Source organism: Symphodus melops (genome assembly GCF_947650265.1).
Source record: "Symphodus melops genome assembly, chromosome: 13".
In the NCBI taxonomy this organism is placed as follows: Eukaryota; Metazoa; Chordata; class Actinopteri; order Labriformes; family Labridae; genus Symphodus; species Symphodus melops.
The window spans coordinates 8630289-8646219 of NC_136703.1; the positions used below are offsets into that span (position 1 = coordinate 8630289).

General features: G+C 40.7%; 1 protein-coding gene across 11 annotated transcripts in view; it reads right to left on the bottom strand.

Annotated features, from left to right (window-relative positions):
* Positions 1–1333: 1333 nt before the first annotated feature.
* The window catches only part of prdm16 (PR domain containing 16), a 167868-nt gene continuing 153270 nt past the window's right edge, over positions 1334–15931 (bottom strand). For 5 of the 11 annotated variants that reach the window (XM_079358752.1, XM_079358750.1, XM_079358751.1 and 2 more), the window contains 9 exons: positions 13892–15521; positions 13674–13761; positions 11695–11867; positions 11449–11526; positions 10525–10694; positions 9681–9852; positions 5964–6215; positions 5249–5429; positions 1334–4684 (listed from right to left, as the gene is read on the bottom strand). In XM_079358752.1, the coding sequence (XP_079214878.1) occupies positions 4550–4684; positions 5249–5429; positions 5964–6215; positions 9681–9852; positions 10525–10694; positions 11449–11526; positions 11695–11867; positions 13674–13761; positions 13892–15521 (2879 nt within the window). In that variant the 3' untranslated portion in view covers positions 1334–4549. Of the gene's footprint in view, positions 4685–5248; positions 5430–5963; positions 6216–9680; positions 9853–10524; positions 10695–11448; positions 11527–11694; positions 11868–13673; positions 13762–13891; positions 15555–15931 lie in introns of all 11 variants that reach the window. The other 6 variants (XM_079358747.1, XM_079358748.1, XM_079358744.1 and 3 more) reach the window with 3 other exon arrangements.

Consider the following 15931-nt stretch of genomic DNA (forward strand, 5'->3'; position numbering starts at 1 on the left):
TGTGTTTTGGTACGTGTTATAAGGGATCCTTATAAATGTGTTGTTTTCTATAGATGCTTCTGTGTTGTGCTTAAGAAGATCTTATCTAAACAGAAATCTGATTAAAAAAATACAACCTTGTAAGGTTTTTCGTCTGGCTCGGGCAGGCGGGGCTCAAAGAACCTGCACTGGCTCAGGTCGGGTTGGATTTTTTTGGGTACAGTCTTAGCTAAATGGCAAAGGTATGACTTGCAAGAACTGTATCAGTGATGATGCAGAACATGTAAGAAAGGCTGAATAATAATATAATGTATAATATCAGACTGTGTGGATATTCACAATTTCCTAAACAGACACTCAGTTTATGTGTTGATTTTCATTCGTAGGGAGCTGATAATTAAGCCACAGCTCTTGACAGCTTGGTTTAATAACTTTTATAAGAAGTCTTCTCCAGCAGCACCCTTTCCTTCAATTATGGCCACTTCTTGCTCCAGAAATCAACAGGAGAGTCAAACTGATCGATGCAGTCGAGAAACTAAATTATTAAAAATAACATTTTATGTCTCATTGATTTGAAAAATACTTCCCCACGAGAGAAGTGTGTCATTAATTTTGGGCCCAAATAAGTAAAATGTCATACTCTTAGCAATACACTCTTAGACTTTTTGTCCTTATATTCTACTTAGAATCCTACCTAGAGACATTAAATTATTCACAAATCTTAAAGCCCTGAAAAAAACAAAGCTTTTTGTGACATATTTAAATCGTAGTTTATGTGAGTTAAGTTGGCCTGTCATAGTTTTACATAGATGCCAAACGTTATTCCCCCTCTTACAAAAATCTGGAACCTGATTTTTTTCAAATGTATAATAATATTACTTCTCCCTAAAGAGTTGTGAATAAACATAAACAATAATTTTGAATTCTTCACTTTCCTAACAGTCTCCCTCTCCCGTAGAAGCCTCATGAGGATTTTTCTTTGATTATGGCTTTGTTATAATAGAATTTACAACGTATATAAACTTGATCTACACTAGTATGAATTGTGTAGATATTGGCTGATGCCTGACTGTATATCAGCCTGTTTTCCTTTTTCCAGGTTAGAAATAACTGTAATATACTTTACCTTTCCTTCTTTTTCTCCATTCTCTTTTTTTAAAACTGACTGAATATTATTGTACTTTATTTGCATGGAAATCCCCCCCGAGCAAAAAAACCCCCCCAAAAAACACATTTTCATTACTGATAAAAAAAAAAGGAAACAGGCTGCAAAATGCAAATTCAAAAACCCATGCCTAGTTCCAAAAACAAATCCAGACCAATCTGAAAGCTCATACAAAAAGTGACCACCTCATTTAAAAAGCACACAGGTTTTATTGCATATCAATTTCATGTATAAATTCTTCATAGCATTGGAAAGATTACATTTGGTATACATTGCTATTCTACAGAATTAACATCAGTCATATCTTTTCAATGAATTTTCTCTAAAGTACATCTTCAATAATCACAAGCATCAAAAGAACTGCAATTTTCAGAATTGTTCAATATTATTCTACAATCCTTAATTGTTTTTTTCATTAAGTCTTGTACCACAAGTCTTATCTATGTCTTTCAGAGCCACCTGTAAGGCAGTCAAGAACTTGAAGTCAAACCTACTAACCTAATCACATGTACAATAAGTGCATCTACGGATTTATTTTTTTCTTCCTTTTTTCTTTTTTTTTTTCGATTTGATACGCATTTCACAAATGGACATCATTATGACTGCTAAACACGTCATGCACAATATCTTTTTTTTTTGTTTTCAATAAACATAACAGAGGAGATATACAACTCAGATCCAAACAAAACAAGCACCATTCATTTAAACCCATATTTTTCAATGCTTTTTTTTTTTCTTCAGACAAATGCATCATTGTTTTTCATTCTTTAGAATACTATACAGTTAAAAAGAAACAATATGTATATTTTTACTTTCTCCTGTAACAGTGGGGGGGAAACAGCAACCATGTTCTATAATGCTGAAACATATTTCAGCAACCATCTTCCAGAATACTTTCTGAGGTTGGCGAACCAGAAAACTTCAATGCCTTTAATTCCTTCGCTTTACACAGCGCGTACTTATTACAGTAGTCCATGACATGAATTACTACATATAGTCAACCTAAAAACTTAACAATCGGAGTCTTTACATTTAATAACCACAAGTGGGAAAACGTGTTTACCATGAATGAAAGATCATTCAGTAGAATTATAAAAAAGACTTCTTTCTTTAGAAAAATGAGATGATGCATCAGTCGTAGCATCATACTACCACCTGCTGTGGTGAAGAAAAATTACAGTGCTTGTGTTTCAGATTTTCTTATATCTCCATGGTGAGCGCGATGTGCTCATCTACTCCAAGTGAAGCTAATCTGAAAATGTTTGTGTTTTAAGTTTCTAGAGACCTAAGCCGGATCATTTTATGGCTCGGACCCATATGGTTTATAAGTACTGGTTTGAGAATACAGCATCAGGCTTATAGTTCTGAAAATTCCCAGTACGCAGGGAGGATCAAGGCAACAATGATCAACAATGCTCCCCTCTCCTCTGCCTCCTGCAGCTATCTACAGCTATCTACAGTAAATGACTCATGCCCTCCATGGCACAGCTACCTTGAAGTCCACATGGAATGAGGTTCTAATATGATCAAGCAGGAAATATGAAGTTACAACTTATGATCAAAGGTCTGTGTTTCCTGTCCAGAATCATGAAGACATTTTTTAATGTGTTTAAAGGACCGACCAGCAGAGTTTTGATGTTCATTGTAACATTGGCTATAGTTTTCTTAAATCTTTGTTTATCTTAAGATTTTTCCGTCTTGCACTTCTAGAGGTTTTGTCACTTAAATGATTACTGGATGTTCATTAGGAGGTTACTGTGTTTTTTGTTTCTTTATTGTTAGGACTATACATGGAAACTAATTGAAAAAAGAATATTTGTTTCTTACGCTATCTGTGTAACTTGGAAAACAGAGGGGAAAAGGGGTGCTTCATGTTATAGATTTCAACAGTATTAAAATGTAATGCCCTTTGTTGACATTCATAGCTAAAGTTGTCCAAGACCCCCCTCCCTCCTCAATAACACTTGAACCAATTTGAGCAAGACACATTCAGCATTCTGGGTAAACTGGTTGAAGTGAAAAAAAACAAACAAAAAAAACAACTAAACACTGCAGAACGTTACAATGCCAAATTGGAACTAACACTAACTACAGCTATTTTCCACTATAAATAAAAACAATTAATTTCATGGGTTCTTACCATTTTGGCACACTTACGCATCAAAACCAGAGATTCAGAATCTCCCTCACACTCTGATAGGTGTTCATTCCTTCAGCAACAAGAACGGAGGGACAAAATGAATTTCCTTCATTTTCACTCCAGTCATTACAGAAACACCAAAAATAAATACATACACACATGTCTGAAATCAAATTTAAGAGTGTAAAAAGAAAAAAAAAATGACAGCAAAGGCAAGCCCCTTGGAAATGAAATGATTGTCAGAGAACAAAACATTTTCTATGGGTTATTTGGCACATACCACTCTTGCTATGAACATCTAGGTTATTTTGTACATCATATGACAATATCATACAATTTTGGTCCTTCTCTAAAATAATTATATTAACAATTTAGCACGGTGGTGCCTACGAAGAAACAATACTGTGGTATCTAAGAGGAAAAAGTAAATACAATTAAACAATGACGATAAAATAAGCAGAGAAAGACTTTTCTCATTTTTGAGTATGATTTAAATTCATATCAGTATGATCAAATCGGGTAACCAATTGCAATGTCTAGTAAATCACCAGTTGTTGTGCACATTTGGACATCATTCTCCATGTAATCATTATAAAAATCAACAGTTTACTGGAACTGTCACTTCCTCAGGTAACAGTTAGTGTGGTGCTATTGTTGATTCTGCAGTTATAGCTGAAACAAGATCAGTAAGTGAGTTGCCCATGATTGATGGGAAAACCTGGAGACATTAGTGTGCACACCCACTACGTTCCTAGTGAAACAGCACCACCCTGTGGACATGCAGTGCTTTTGCTGCAGTGCTTAAAGTAGGCGTTGTACAAAGACTTTAGAGACATACGAGTCATTAAGTGTCTTTATGAGAGCCTTCCATCAGATCTCTGGGGCTGCAGTGAGCCTGCTTGACTTGGGGAGGATCAGAGTAACGCAGAGTTTCAATGCTGTTGATAAGCATTCATCATGTCCTTCACATCAACAGGAGCTTCGCAGTGCTTTCTCTTTGACAGAGTCTTATGAGAGGCCTCACCTGGGAACAATTTTATCCCTCCAACCTCTCTCTCTCTCTCTCTCACACACACACACACACACACACACACACAAACACACAACAAACGTATTCTTTCCAACTTGAATGTAATCAACCCCAAATTCTTCTCTTGTGTCCACATTTTCTCACTAGTGTAGTCCACGCAGACTCTTGCTTCTATCCATTCGCAAAACTAATGTTCCTGTTACTCTTTCTCCCACTTCCTCTCTCTGTCTCTCGTCTAGATGTGGTTGAGTGGGTGAAAGCTGCTCGTCTCTGACGATCCACCCCCCATGCTCAGCCAAGCGTCCAGAGAGTTCTGGGAGGGCGCGTGCAAAGGGTTGTTCTCCGACAGTGACAGCATCATTGCATAAGCCTGTGGGAGAAGAGATGGGATTTTTAACAAAAGGAAACTTTTTTCAAGCACACATTTTTTTGTCAATGACCGGCCAAGAAATCGAGGGCCGTTTGGTTTGAAGGTGATTAATTTGTTGTTTGTTTTAAACTGCAAAAAAAACTTAATTTCAGTCTGCTTCTGACTCATGCTCTCATGGATGATAATATGCAATCCTTTAATGTTTTAATACCGTGTAATATTGTTTCACAACTGATTTAGGAAAGAAAAGTAGAAGGAGGAGAAGAGAAGATTACAAGTCTGCTGTTAGTTGATTAAAATAGAGGAAAAGAAAAGAGGAGGCTGGACCACAGGCATAACTTAGATGCAGTTTCAGACAATGCAAACTGCACATGGGATACTGAAAGACCGTCTCTTTTGTCATGCACCTTTTCAAACATGTGAAGTATTCTTTTTTGTTGGTATATTGTCCTTGTCTTCCTTTGTCTTATTGGAACAAACAGTCTTCCCTGTTCACCCCTCTTTCAATTTAACTGTATAATGGTGAAGTTTCATATTTTGGACAGTTAGAGGCCAGCCACATACCTGGGTTTTAGCCTGCCTGTACAGTGTCTCTTTCAGTGCCTCCGACTCTAGCGAAGTGTTAAATATGTCTTTCACATCAAAGGGTTGCTCGTCACTTGTTGCTTTACGTAACCCCTCCAAGCTCTTGGGAAAGCTGGGCAGACCCTCCAGGTCCAAAAGAGAGCCCTCCTCCTCTATACACCTAAACATTGATTGATGGAATAATGGATGGATGGATGGATGGCAAAAATAGTATGGACAGTATGAATGAGTCAGTTAGTGGACAGTTGGAAAAGTAAATAGTTGAAGAGATGGACATCAGCAAGGGGCAGATGGAGAGACAATGTGAAGGAAATGGGGAGGGGATATTAAAAGTTAAAAGGGCATGAGGTGAAGAGAAAAAGAGAAGTACTTTTAATAGAAGGACAGGTAGAGAGGGAACACATTTATTGAAGAAAAGGGACAGAAGAATAGGTGCAGAACTGACCTTATTGACTACAATAAAAACAGACTTTTTATTTTGTCTGTAAAGGAAACTTTGTTTATACGGACATTTACATCTGCTTTTCCTTAGTACGGTCTTTCGTCAAGTATTTAAATCAGTTATAATATAAGGAGGTATGACTGCCGGCTCGTTTAGTCTTATTTTTGATAACAGATTTTATGTTGTATATTTTCTGTTGGAAATGTAAATCACATGTCACGTTGTTCTCTGTACCATTTACAAACTCAATACCTGCGTGTGTGTTCGTAGCTCATAGCTAATGGAGTTGTCTCTTCCTCCTCCTCGTCCTCCTCATACACCCCCGTCGTGAGTGGAGATGGGGACTCGGGCGCCTCGTCATGAGACTTCTCCGTAAGGCTGCCTTCCTCCTCTTCTTCATCGTCTCCCTCCACTTCTTCTTCCTCCTCCTCCAGCCCGTGGAGCCCCAGCTTGGAGTTAGATAAACTGTGGCTGGGCGGGCGCTCCTCCTCAGTCTGGTCTGACCTGCAGAAGGATCAGAGTAGGGAAGGAGGGTCATAATCAGTGATAATAACGACTGTTTCCCAAGTAGCTTATGGCTGTCCTAAAAGTTATTAGAAGTCGCTAAATGACGTCATTAGCCAATTTGTATAAATGCCAATAACCATATGACCGTAATAGACTATGTAGGAGAGAAATAACGTTGTGGGAGAGACAAAAAGTGGGTAAAACCACCCTAAATATGTTCAGAACTACAAATTAACTGCTGTTCTGTTGATTCTAGGTTTTTATTTATTTTTTTGCCATGGAAATAGGCCATCACTTCTCACAATATCAAGTTGCTAGATTTGTCGCCAGTAGCTTTTGACAAAAAAAAGTCACCAAGAGGATATGGAAAGTCACCAGATATAGCGAGAAAGTCGCCAAGTTGGCAACACTGGGGTCTGGTTCTGCTCAAGGTTTCTGCCTGATATAAGAGAACGTATTTCCTTGCCACTGTTACTGTTTGCTTGCTTCTGGTGGAATAAACTTGAATCTCCTAACCCAAGATGCAATAAAGAACAAGTGCAGACATCTTGTTAGGTGGTCTGAGATAGTCACTGTTTATAGTTTGGTGCTTTATAAAAAAAATAATGATCTAATTGATTGGTGTAAAAATGTAGTATCCAAGATGTAAATGCTTATTCATTTCTCTAAGGGCTCCTTTTTGTTTGCTAACACCGGTCAAAAAGTGAGAAAAACTTCTTTCAGTTTGCTGTCGGAGCATCTTATCCCATCTCCCCCTATCTCACTTCCAAGCCCAGTGCAGTTTAGCTGTTCCGTCATGAGCCAAGATTTCTGCCTGTTAAAGGGAAGTTTTTTCTTGCCATGCTATGACGGATTAAGCTGGGTCCTTGTAATAAAGCAATCAGTAAGACCTTTTTGCTGCTCTTTTGTAATATTAATAGACAAAGAGTAAAGTCCTTTACCTGATTTTTGTAAAGTTTCTTGAGATAACACTTGTTATAAATTGACGCTATATAAATAAAGCTTGATTAATATATTTGGGTGGCTAGTACCTTTTCACAACCACCTGAAGCCGTGACTCATCACAAGCAGAGGGAGAAACATAAATAATCTGTTGACAGCACACACAGGCCAACTCCAGTGTCCACACAAACAACACGGGTGCTGACAGTGTGCCGGGAGCACTTTTCAAACGGCCCACACATGATTAATTGGCCAGCTCGCCAGAAACAGAGCAGGAAGATGGCCGGCCCCAGAGTAGCTCTTCTCGTCCCTTAATGGTGGAACATACTTTGTGAGACTAAGGGAAGACGATGGCTGATCTGCAAACAGGCTATCAGCATACCCCCATTATGGCCTGTCGTCTGTACATTTTCCAGCCAGCACCACAACCCCCCGCCTCCCCATCACCCCCCAGACCACGATGTCATGGCTCATGATATCATTTCCTATGGGACGGCAAATTTACCCTTTCCATTTTTTGCCACACTGTGGACATTTATCAAACCAGACAGGATTACCTCTGGGAAGGGCTGCACTGGGACAGGATTGGGTCACACACAGTGGGTGGGTAAAGTCGGGCAGGGGGACTATGGGGGAAAAATGAAGTTCTCCTCTTTCAATCTAGATTAAATATCACCATAATCAAATTGCAGAGCTGGTTGGTGGGGGGAAAGTCCATGCCTGTGTAGGGAGAAAGAAGCGTAGCTCTGACATAGAGGGGCCTGGATTTTGTCACTCAGTCTAAACACTTCAGTTGAGTGTTTGTGTTAGCCGGCTGGGGGTACGGATATATCGTGTGGATGGGGGAAGAGCTCCATCATCAGTGGATCTCCTAGATAAATGGATCAACCTAAGTCCCCCTCAGGGTCTAAACTGCCAGCCACTGCAGCCCAGTCCAACACAGGGAACTGGCTCCAACTGCAGTTTCAGCCAAACCATAGAGATCAAGCCACGACCGGGACCTTACTCCAGCTTTAATTATGTCCTGGATTGTGGTCTTGAGGAGACAGTTTCCTCTTAGTCCTTCAACACTGCAGTGTTGGAAATGTCTTGTACATCAAAACCCTGTAACTATTTTGTTTGAGATTTCCCACCCTCAGAGGAGCAGTGCTGCCTCAGCATCTGTGACATCCTCAGTCTGGAAACTCAAACTAAGATTTTATGTGAAAACAACAGCTACCAAGAGACTTCTCTTTTGACTGGACATGATGCAGAAAAAAAGGAGTGGGAGAGACGAGGTTGTGAGGGTTGTTAAGAGTCATTACAGATCCATGAATGTGTGTTTGTGTTCTGCGTCTGACTTCAGTCACTCAGAGGGAGAATAAACAGAGGGCTGTCTAGTGGGAGGACAAAAAACATAATACTTAGTCTGAATTACAGATATTAAAATGTCAGGCCAGTTCGTTGTGGATGAGACTCAGTATTGATCCCAGATGGCAGAAAGGCTAAATTGCCACTGGGTCTGCTGACCATAATGTGTGTTGACAAGAGGGAGGGGGGATGATGGAAGAAGAGACGGGCAGAAAAGTGACACTACCAGAAAGGAATTCACATTGAGAATGAGAGAAAACATGAATGGCATAAAGAATCATAAAAAAGAAGCAAAACCGCTGACTTGGGAGAAAAACATTTCATGCTCCCTTTCCTTTCAGATAAGCTACTTTTGCCTCAAGCTTCTTAACAATAGAGCTGCTGACACTGAAAGTATGTCAGAACTCAAAGCCGGGAGTCACCTTGTACAGAACTTTAGCTTAAAAAATTAGGAGGAAAAAAAAAAAAGAAAGAAACAAAAGAAACATTTATTTTTGAGACAGTTAAAACACATACACAATACATCGACATTGTGGACATGAATCAGACTGGAAAAAAGTGACTGTTGAGTTTGCCTTATGTAAAGTGGACATATGAGATGATATGCGCCCCAGTTACTTACAAAAATGTAAGTTAAGCAAAAACAGAGTGCTGGTGCTCGAGTTTTTTTGCAGAAAATATTACGACCACAAAAAAATTACAAACTTCTTATTTTGGTTCTATTGGTTCTATTTAATTACAGCAACGCTTAAAAGTTTCCTTTTTCTAAATACTTTTAAATATTTAGCTGATTTCAATCCAGCTAATGTTATTAGAAAACGTGTAATTGTGTGTACATCTCCTAAACTGGAAACTAATGCTTTACAAATCCAAGCCACTAGAGGGCACTGTCCCCCAAGTCCATCTTCTGCATCAGTGCAGAAGCAGAAGGAAGAAGAACAAAGAGCTGAACTGTTGTAGTGGGTTTGTTTTGTTTTTAGTTAAAGTCTTGATAAGAGGAGAGATATTTTCCTCCTGTTCTTTTGACTCTGAACATCACAGTGAAATAGAGAAGGTGACTTTGGTAAGCATTAGGCCTTGACATTGAGAGTCAAGAGTTAGACTCATGAATCTCTGGTCTCATGTTCTCTACAGATACGTTAACATAAATGTGGTGGGTTTTCTCGTTACCTTTTATCGGTGGAGCTGGAGGCCTGGTTCATCTCACTGTTGGAAATGAAGTTACGGATTTCTGAGAAGTATGAGTCCTCTTTCTCATCTAAAAGTGCATGATTGTCTGGCTCGGAGTTTGGGGAGGAGATGGTGGTTCCTAGGTTGGAAAGCATCCCAGACTGTTGGCTCACTGTGGGGAAAGCGTGCAGACGTACACATAAACACAATTATGACATGCACACCAGCAACACACACATACACACAAATAAAAGCATGATTAGTTTGACAATCATCAGATATTCTTTCAGTATTAGACCAGTTTAAAGACCAAAAACAATACTGAATATCATGGGGCTATTCATGTTTTCATACAATCTTAAATCCTTGCAGTTGTTTTTCCTACTTTTCCTCCTTATTTTGAAACTGGATGGAATGTATTTCTACAAATGGGTTACTTTTCATGGAATTTTGTTTGAAAAACTAACAGTGACAAAAGACATAAGATAATTGAATGAAAGCTTTTTTTTTTTTTACCTCACTTGCATTTCTTCCTGTTGTTTCACAAATGGGACAATACTAGCCTATTCCTTTTATATTCAGTGATCAAACTGACAATTTATATTATGACATCATCAAGGATACACACACAGGGCACGCCCAGTTCAACAACAGTCTTTAGAGGAATGTTACTTCAGATTAAATACTCTAGTGCATTCATAGATAACTTATTTCCTGCATATCATGTTCCTCTCTCTCCTGATTTCCCATCCTTCCTTAACTAAGAAAACAGCCTACTTTTCTGATGTCATAGTTTTACTTTTTCAGGACAAAAAAAATGGAGGCAAAGACATAGCAAACTGACCAGGAATGTTCTCGTGCTCGTGCTTCTTGAGATGTCGATCTAGGTTGGTCTGCTGACCGAAGCAACGGTTGCAGAGGTGACACTTGAATGGTTTCTCCTTGTTATGGATGTTACGAACATGGCGTTGAAGATTGGATGAGATGCTGAACGATCGGTCACAGTATTTACACCTGCCATATAAGAAAAGAGAGGTGTGAATGTGGGTTTAGGAGCAGTAAAGTGGCAAATGAGCTGGGATTGCCCTTCAACCAGAGATTATAACAGGCTTGATGACTATCAAGCACTTTTGGTGAGCAAGGCACTGCTAAGGTTTACTTCACTTTTTTCAGCTTTCTGAAGAGATTAATTTTGATCAAGAACGTGACCGTGTCATAAAAAAACCTTTTAGAATACAAAGTGGTTGCATTGCAAATTACTGAAGAAGCAACATGTAATTTTGACACATAGAATTTAAAATATACTGCAGGTTAAATTTAAATTATTGGAGGGACCCTCCTCCAAGAGTCAATATTGGCAACGTGGCGGACGTGGAGGCTTCCGTGTTTTTACAAAACTGCTGAGGCTTTTCAGAACTTTTATATTTGAACCAGTTCACCTGCCTGGTTTGCCTGGCAAACTGTAAGGCATCCACAAGTGTGGGAGTGCCTTAAAACCGCCTGGTCCTGACAAAACAAAAACAGGCCTTTCCAAACTGGAATCAAAACTTAGAAGAAGGACATACTGGCTGTTGCATTGTTGAGTGGAGAAGCCAGCACTTCAGTCAATATTTAATCATTTTGGGGTTCAGTTACAATTTTTTTAAACATTGGTCTATGTGGAACCTATTGCTTATTAAATCAATTTCAAAATTGAGAAAGTTCAAACGTTTGAGTTACATCGACTTTTCTGGTGTGGCTGATATAAAACTACCATAGAATAGAATACCTGTAGGGTTGTTCCCCTGTGTGCGTCCGCAAATGTCTGGTGAGGTTTGCTGAGCGTGGGAATATTTTCCCACAATACCTGGAGAAGTGAATAGACAGAGAACAGGGAAGAAAGAAGTTTGGGAAAAGAAAAATGATTGCGCAACATACAAAAAAAAAAAAAAAAAAGTACTCTGTCATTAGTGCAATAATCTTGACCAAATAATCTTGATTAAATACAAACAATGGTGCACCACAGGTTACTTGCCTGCAGGCGTAACGCTCTTTGCCCTTGCGAAGGATGGCTTCTGAGAGGGAAGGTGGAGGGGATCTGAAGTTGAATAGTGGATGAGCAGAATGTTGCAGTGAATTGGGCGGTGCGTCCAGTTTCAGAGCGCCAAAGCTCTCCAGCTTCTCTGTCATGTTCTCCATCGCTGACATCTGAGGATTAAAGGAGAACGTGGAGAGAACAGAAAATGTGAAGACGTAAGATCAAACACTTGGACAGGATTAAAGACATCTGCCTTTGAATCCATTTGGTCTGCCTGATGCTGGAATGAATAGTGTTTTATAAATGCACCTGTGTTTGTGTGAATGTGTGTGTGTGTGCATGCGTGCCTTTGTGTGTGTGTGTGTGTTTTAAAAGAGTAAAGGAAGCTCTGAAAACAAAGACACAATGTTAAAAAAGGCGAGGGAAAGAGACAGAGAGCGGAAGCAGCATATCAGAGGTTAGCCTTGTTGTATGTACTAATAACAAGTCACTCAAATGAGATCTAAAACACTCACAAGTACCTTGTCACCAACTTCACCAATGCTTTGTAATCTCCATCTAACCTGCTTCTACTGAAGCTACTGTTGCAGGCCTGACAAGTGGTTATTTAATTAAAGAGTCTGGATTAGAGCAGTATGATATAGTTTGAGATACCCCAACTGATAGTCGCTCCCCCCCGCCTAGAAGTTTTTGAACAAAGGGGGGCCGGTTATGGAGAAGTCTATTTGCCAAAAACAGCTTATAATATCCTTCCTTTTTAAATGAATACGGGACGGGAGAGACACAGGGACAGACACTCCGTCTCAGTGTGTTTATTCGTAGTCTGAGAGAAGGTGGTGGTGGGGGGTGTTCCGTCATGAGACTGAATTAGAGGTGGCATTGTGTTGGGATCACTCTGAGTTTTACAGCTGAAGCACTCTGATATGAGACGCTTTTAGTTTTGAAAAAAAATAAAAAAAAATAAAGCTATGCTTAAAACATTAATAAATTATAACATGATGACTTCAAAAAAAGCAGCAACAGATTGTAGAATGGAGAGATCTTCCAATGCAACAAAAAATATTCACACTAAATTAAAATTAGAAAATGTTAGAATCAAATTGTTTCTTGTAAATTAAATTTAAAGAAATCCTGTTAGCTTTTTTTGTTTTCAGGGACTAGTAAATGCTCTATTAACAAACATATGTGTATTGTAAATTTATCTGTCTGCACTTAATGACTGTAATGAAAAGTCACAGTTGTAGAGGACACAGATTTCCAGGTCAGATTAAACCGTTTCCCCGACAAGAGCCCCCCATTCTCCAGGAGACAAACACAGGATGTCCTTGATGGACACGATGCTATTATCTAGCCGGCCAGCCAGCCACAGAGAAAAAAAACTTGGGGGGGGTTGAGTTATTAGCTGGCTTGTGGGCTCCCACTACATGAAACAATGCCACAACTAAGATTAGCATGTCCGAGAGAGGCAGATACAATTCAAACGGTTATTATTCTCTCTTTTATTAATACTATCTTTCCTTGCAATCAAGATTTGTAGAGGTATGGGAGGGTCTGGGGACAGTCGAACAATGTGACTGATTATCAAAGGGGCTGCGATAACAGACTGTGTCTTCTGAAAAAGGTAGAAGTGACGAGGTACGGAGGCGCCATTCAGTAAACAAAGGAAGAAATCATACAGAACCCTTGAGAAAATAACATCAACACTGTGGAATGATGGTGTATAGGGCCCTATCAATTCAGGTTGAAGCAGCGTGGGAGGCAGGAGTGAGGTATTTTCACATAATACACGGTTTGAAAATAATAGTCGATAGCATCTGGGAATAATTGGCCTGTTTGTAATACCTGGACTTCAGTTCCCATGTTTTGTATGCCTGTGCAGTAGCTTTATATCTGAGTATATACAAAATGTATTGTCTCCATATCTCTTGTGGCTTCTTACAAATTTAAGTAAGCATGTGGTCACGCTGTAAGCCTACCTGTGGATGGAAGAGTGGTGGCGAGGGCCTGAGGAACTTTTCCTTCAGTGCTCCTACAGGGTCGAGGAGCTTCCTCTTCTCCACCCTGCTGGACCAACAACAAGGTAGAGGGTTACGTACCAAGGTCAATCTTCATCTTAAACTTCAATACACATACTACTAAAAAGTATTTCTTTATGTTTCAATTATGATTTCTGGTCTAATCGTGGCTGAAATACCTGTATATGGGGTCCATGAAGAATGCTGAGGGCTTGGCATAGTGCAGTGGTGGTGGCTGGTGTGGATGTGCCTGCGGCTGCTGGTGTTGTGGGATTGAAGGTTGGTGCAATAACTGAGGATGTGGCTGAGGAAACCCAACTGGGGTTTCATCCTTGATACAAACCCCCTTCCCGAAGATATGGTGCTTTCTATTTTGTTGATCAGCTGCCACACCATTATGACCACCTCTGCTCCGGCTGCCAATGCTGAGGTCTAATGGCTGTTCTTCATTGCTAGATATTGCTAAGGGGCCACTACTGCTCCCAGTGCTAGTGTTGGGGTTTGAAGGGTTTGTTGGGGTTGGAGGAGTGATTTTTGTGTCCTTAGGTTTCGTGGTGAGATCAAATGGGGATTCTGCTGTGGACGTAGGAACTCCTGCAGTGACCATCTTGTGCAGCTGCTCGCGGGGTGACTTGGGCTCTGCCTTGAAGAACATGCTGGGATTGAGGCCTCCACGATCAGTGCTGAAAGGATAGAGGGAGTTGTGGAAGTTGGGAAGGAACTGGAAGGGAAACATGGAATGATAGGGCAATGGACCCATCTTCTTCTCTTGATGAAGACCAATCAAACCTGGACCAAAATATTTCTCCGCAATAGAAGCAATGGCTTTAATAGAATCTGTGGTGGCTGCATTGGCATTTGTGGCAGAGGGCGGGAGAGCTTGCTCATCGGGTGGTGGGAAAAAGGAGTGCTGGGATGATGCAGAAGAAAGAAAGGGACGATCGATAGCGAGGTTCCCAGAACTAGATACAGCTGATATCAATCCACTGTTTGTGTCTTCTAACTGGTGGCCTTCTTGACTCGATACAGCCCCAGAGGACTTCCTTCTTTTACCACTTCTCTCTCGTTCACTCTCGCCATCGCTCTCCAGGTCAGACCCATCACCTGAAGCAGTACCAGTGGTAGTGTCCAAATCCGTCCCACTTGTTGTATTAACGTCTTCAAGGTCACTGCCATCAGACATGTCGACCATCTTGGATTTTGGCTTGGCTTCTCCACTAGAAGACAAATCTAGTTTGTTCTCTTTCTCGTCCAGCTGACTCAAACTGTTTCCCCCATTGCTATTTGTAGAGCTAACCAGGGACAGAGGAGGGGCATCTAGGGGACTCCTCGGGAGCTTCACCTCCTGACTGCTGCTGCCAAGCGGGCTCTTTATCAATGGACTGGCTGGCAATAAAGGTGGTCTGGGATACAGTGAAGGGGGGAAGATACCTGGGAAACCATGTGGGAGGGAGGGGAAGCCATGGGGTCCTGGGGAGAAGGGCAAGCCAGCGTGAGGGTGTGGTCGGGAGGGAAAGTATTCAGTGAAGCCTAAACCTGACTGGTTTAGACCTGTAAGGTGGGGATTGTGGGACTTGACCTTGGCCATGATGGGGCTAGAGCTCATGGGAATGCCAGGGTTGAACATCCCAGCTGGAGAGCCATAATGGTTTTTGCCCTCACAGAAGCGACGATGCTTGTTGAGGGAGGAGGTAGTGCTGAACAACTGCCCACAGTCCTTACACTTGATCTGGGTGCGGCAGTCAGCATGCATACGCTTGTGGCGACAGAGGTTGGAGAACTGGGTGTAGGATTTGTGGCACACCTCGCCTGGGGGAGCAAAAAGACGCAGCCCATCAGGGCCTGGTTAAACCCATTTTAACACTGTCTCTAACTTTGAATACCACATCAACAGCAACACATAACTGCTAAATGGAAAGTGATGATGTGAAGTTTTAGAAAATGTATGAGCTGTTTGTTTAAGTCATGACACAAACTACCGTAAATTCCGTACTATTGAGCGCACCTGGATATAAGCCGCACCGGCTAAAAATAAGTAAATAAATGTATTTGTACATATATAAGCCGCACTTGATTATAAGCCGCAGGTGTCCACGCTATAACAAGAGCTATTTACACAGACGTAGGCTACCGGTAACATCCGCAAATACTGTAGCGTCCGTACGGACGTCAAAGGACGACGAGAGCGTTCAAATAATAACTTTTACTTAACCCGATCA